Below are 4,118 nucleotides of genomic sequence, written 5' to 3' on the forward strand. Positions count from 1 at the left end.
GAGGCCCCTTCTCAGTCCCTGCTCTATACAAGCCAGGCCCTCCTCCAGGTCTCTTCCACAATTCCTCCAAACCCCAAGGGCCCCAGGCGGATGCCAGAGGCTGCTTCTCTCACTCTCACCTGTTGATGGAGCTGACACTAGGTACAGTGTCATTGTCACAGACACCCTCAGCCAGGAGCCGGTCTCGGATTTCCCAGGCAAACATGGTAGGGTTCTGCCTCTTGTAGTCCCCAATCTTCTCCACCACCTTCGGGGTGGCCACCTTGGGCTTGGAGCCCCCTATCACTCCAGGCCGGATGCTGCCAGTCTCGTAGTACCTACTCCAATAGAGAACCCCAAAGAATTACCCAATAAGCAGGTGGAGTCTTTGGGCAGGCACTCAACCAGGGACTCTCTCCCCTCTGAGGCTTCTGGAGAGGGATATGGGAGTGAAACTTGCTTCTAAGCCTGGTCTTAGACACTTGATGTTCCCAGAACTGTCTGTTTCCCTCGCTTGGGTAGGTTTATGCTGCTGCCAAACCAGAACCGTCCACTGAAGCCCTCAGCCCAATTTCTCTCCTTCCCATCCCTCTGTCCAGGCTCCTGTGTCCAAGCGTTTCCAGGGGTCATTGTATAGGGCATAAAAGGCCTCTCTTCTAAGAGAAGATTCACTGTGTGAATCACGGTTTGCAGTGGCGATTTTCTCCATCCAACTTCTTTTGGCTGCAGCATGACTTTTTCTTGGCCACCTGGCTTCACTCCTACCTGGAAAGCCACCTGGGGACACTGGACCTTCTGCCTCATCTCGCTTCACCTTTGTTCCCCACTTTGCCCAAGCCTGAGCCACGTTCTTGCCTGCCTGGTCATTGGTTTCTACCAGGTTGCATGGTTCAGGTTGAAGTGGCTCCTCATGAACCCCTGGAATCCCAGCTTCACTTGGACCCCTGGCCAGGCTGAGCTCCTTCAGCTGAGCCTCTTCTTCCACAGTCTTCACCCTCACCTCCCATTCCCCAGCTGGCTGCTTTGGCAGATCGATGGCTTGTACCGGGTTATCTTTCCTCTCCTTGTTGGAGGAAATGTCTGGGCTCTTTTGCTATTAAAGAATGACTCTTTAAAACTCCACTTGTCTGTAACCACCATCCAGGACTCATCTCCTCTCTGGGACACCGCAGTCCATCTCAGGAATTCTCTCTCCCAGCCTCAGCAAAGATTGTGCTTTTCAGGCAGGGAGTCAAGGCTTTCCACAGTTCATTTATGGTTCAGTTCCCTTTGCTTTGTGGAGCCAGAGCTCCTCTGGAACCCATACGTGAGCTGGAGGAGAGGACAGGGACATGGGGCTGACGTCAAGCCCCAAACCCTCCAGTGCAGGGGCATTTATGAGAGCAGTGTTCCTCCAGACTAGAGCACACAGAGGTCTCTGCTGCTCCTGGCTCTCCTGAGCCTGTGGGTGAGTGGTTCTCAACTCCAGAGAGCTGGAATCATGGGGGAGAGGGGATGGGTCAGGGATAGGGGTCTAACTATGTACCAAAATCTTGGGCCCACTTCCCTGAAGTTCTGACTTCAGTGGTCTGAGATAGGGGTAGACATTGATTTTTTTTTTTTTTAATTGAGGCTCTCCAGTGGCTCTAACATGTGGCCAGGGCTGGATATTTTGCAGATCAATGGTTCACAGTCCTTAGTGTATATGTGTTACCTGGTCATCTCCTAAGAATTGCAGCATCCAAGCCTGGCTCCCAGATTTGCTCCCTAAGCGAGGGCCTGAGACTCTGCATTTCATCAAACTACCCTGATGCTTCTGTTGCAGGTGCTCTGCAAGTTACGGTGTGAGAAGCCAAACTCGAACAACTCGCCTGCAGGAGTTAGACCTCAGGAGCTTCCCCGAACCATGTGCCCCTTCCTTATCAGCTCAATCTTCCTAGATCTCAGCAAGAGGAGGAACTCTGGGGGAAGATCCTCTTGTCTCAGGAGCAAAAAGCCTATAGCAAAGAAGATGCTCAACAAAAACGGAAAAGAGAGGAAAAGATAAAGGAAGGAGAAATGGACGAAAAGAGAGGATGGGCCAGAAAACAACAGAAGACAAGCAGCAAATGGGCAAGGGGCCAGAGGCACTGCCACATCCTAGGACCAACGATGAAGGAGAGGATAGGGACACAGAACTGACTCCAAGCCCTGGGACCAAAGCTAGACATCAGGAGCAGGTCCCCAATCCCTGAGAGGGCAGACAGAGCTGCAGTCATGCAGTTGGCTGCAGAAGGCAAACCCTGCAGGGAAGGTGGCGCATGGTGAATTTCGTGCTTACCTGCCAAGGATCTTGCTGACGCAGCCATGGCTGACGCGAAGCTGGCGAGAGATGTCGCAGGGCCTCACGCCCTGGTGAGCCAGGTCTACGATGCGTTGGCGGACCACTTCTGGCAGGGGTCTGCCATTCACAAAGGCCCCTCCCAGCTGATTCAGCCCTCCATGGCCTAAGGAGATAATATTCCCAGGGACAGTTGTCAGGGCCAGGCAGGGAGGTTGGGTGGGGGTTTGCCATGAGTGCAGGTACAGAATCTGTGCTATGGTGACTGTGAAGTCCCATGAGCAGGCCCTCTAGAGCATCTTCTGAACCACAGGAAAGTGGGTACAGACAGTATGTGATGCCCATACCCCCATGCGAAGGTTCCAGAGGATCCTGTAATAATTTGGGGACCCCTTGAGATTGCTTGGTGTCTTTCAGATTCTCAACCCTTTATTCAAAGTAATGGTATTTTCTTCCTACCCTCTGAAAAAATATCTAAGAAGTCAAGAATTCAGTCTTCCCATACAGTCTGAGCTATGTGGAAAATGCCTCCTGTCTGGGCCTGATTTCCTTTTCTGTAACATGAGGGCATGGGATGATATCCGTGGTTTCCATGTTTCTCTGTCTCCTTTTAAACCTCGGAACCAGAATTATAAACACAATCACATCAAGAAACACAGACCCAAATGAATAAAAATAGTCCTTTCATTGAGCTGGAGCAGTGGGCCAAGCTCTGTCTGTGGGTCCCTGCCTGAATGACACCAATGTTTCCGCCCTCCTAAGGACCTTACCCGTCCCAGGACTGACAAGTTGCATTGTGGGCAGCTGTGCAGAACACGGACACGCTGTGGATATGCGTCCTCAGCTGCTTTCCCGTCTCGGCCTTTGCCCTCTAGCCCCAGCTTTGCTTCATTCTGAGCTACTTTCTCTAGTCACATCTGTGTTTACCGAGTGCCTACTCTGTGTCAGGCACCGTACCACAGTTTGCAGATACCAAGGCGATTAAGGCAGAGGTGATCCCTAAGTTTGCCTCACAAGGTTTATTGCAGTGGAGGCCCAGCCAATCTGCATACCAGTGACCACGTCTGGGACCGGAGAATACAGAGGATTGTGGGAACTAGTAGGACTAGCCTTAGCTCCAGAAACTGCAAAAGGGTTCCTAGAGAAGTCTAAGCTGAGACTGAAAACAAAGAAACTAGCCAAGCTAGGGAGAAAAGGGAAAACTGTGGCAGGTAGTGAGAACAGCATGTGTGAATGCTTAGTGGTGAGAGGGTACTTGTCTATTAGATGTATCAACATATTCGATTCTAAAAAGTCCCTAGATGCATGGTCCCTGGGCCATTTCAGGCGTGAGATCCTATCTACATTTTGGGGCTCAGCGATTTTTAGCAACTTCATTTATATGACTGTTTTGGCTCAGTTGATGAGAGGAGTCAGGATCCAACTGAAGTTTAAGTGCTGCTTCCTGGGGTCAGCCCTGATCTAAGGCCCTGAAGTCTTGTGCTGAAGGTGTCATGGTCTGGACAGGAGAGACATCTCATACCAGGGGCATGGTTTGGTGATCTGGCCGGAGGGTAGAGGCCTGAGGGTGAGAGCCAGAGGGACAAGGCAGGAGAGAAAGAAGAACCAGTCCCAGGCCCCTGCATGAACCAGTTAAGGATTATTTATGACCAAGGGTGGGAAGAGCCTTTGCTGGGCACATAGTGCCCATTATCGCCCACTGACTTAGCACATTCAGAACTGCCTCACAATGTCTCTTCAGGGGCCTGAGCTGTCTCCAGCAGAACAGTCAATTTCACTAAAAAAAAAAAAAAAAAAAAAAAAAAAACCAAAAACACTGTCCCCGGGGCAAAAGACAGGA

At 51.1% G+C, this 4,118-nt stretch overlaps 1 protein-coding gene across 1 annotated transcript in view; it reads right to left on the reverse strand.

The window, feature by feature from the left end:
- The window catches only part of PAX8 (paired box 8), a 65,791-nt gene that overhangs the window by 28,996 nt on the left and 32,677 nt on the right, over positions 1 to 4,118 (reverse strand). Inside the window, 2 exon segments of the mRNA XM_027775003.1 lie at positions 120 to 317; positions 2,279 to 2,444. Of these exon segments, the coding sequence (XP_027630804.1) occupies positions 120 to 317; positions 2,279 to 2,444 (364 nt within the window).

Source organism: Tupaia chinensis, unplaced genomic scaffold (genome assembly GCF_000334495.1).
Source record: "Tupaia chinensis unplaced genomic scaffold, TupChi_1.0 Scaffold000511_1, whole genome shotgun sequence".
In the NCBI taxonomy this organism is placed as follows: Eukaryota; Metazoa; Chordata; class Mammalia; order Scandentia; family Tupaiidae; genus Tupaia; species Tupaia belangeri.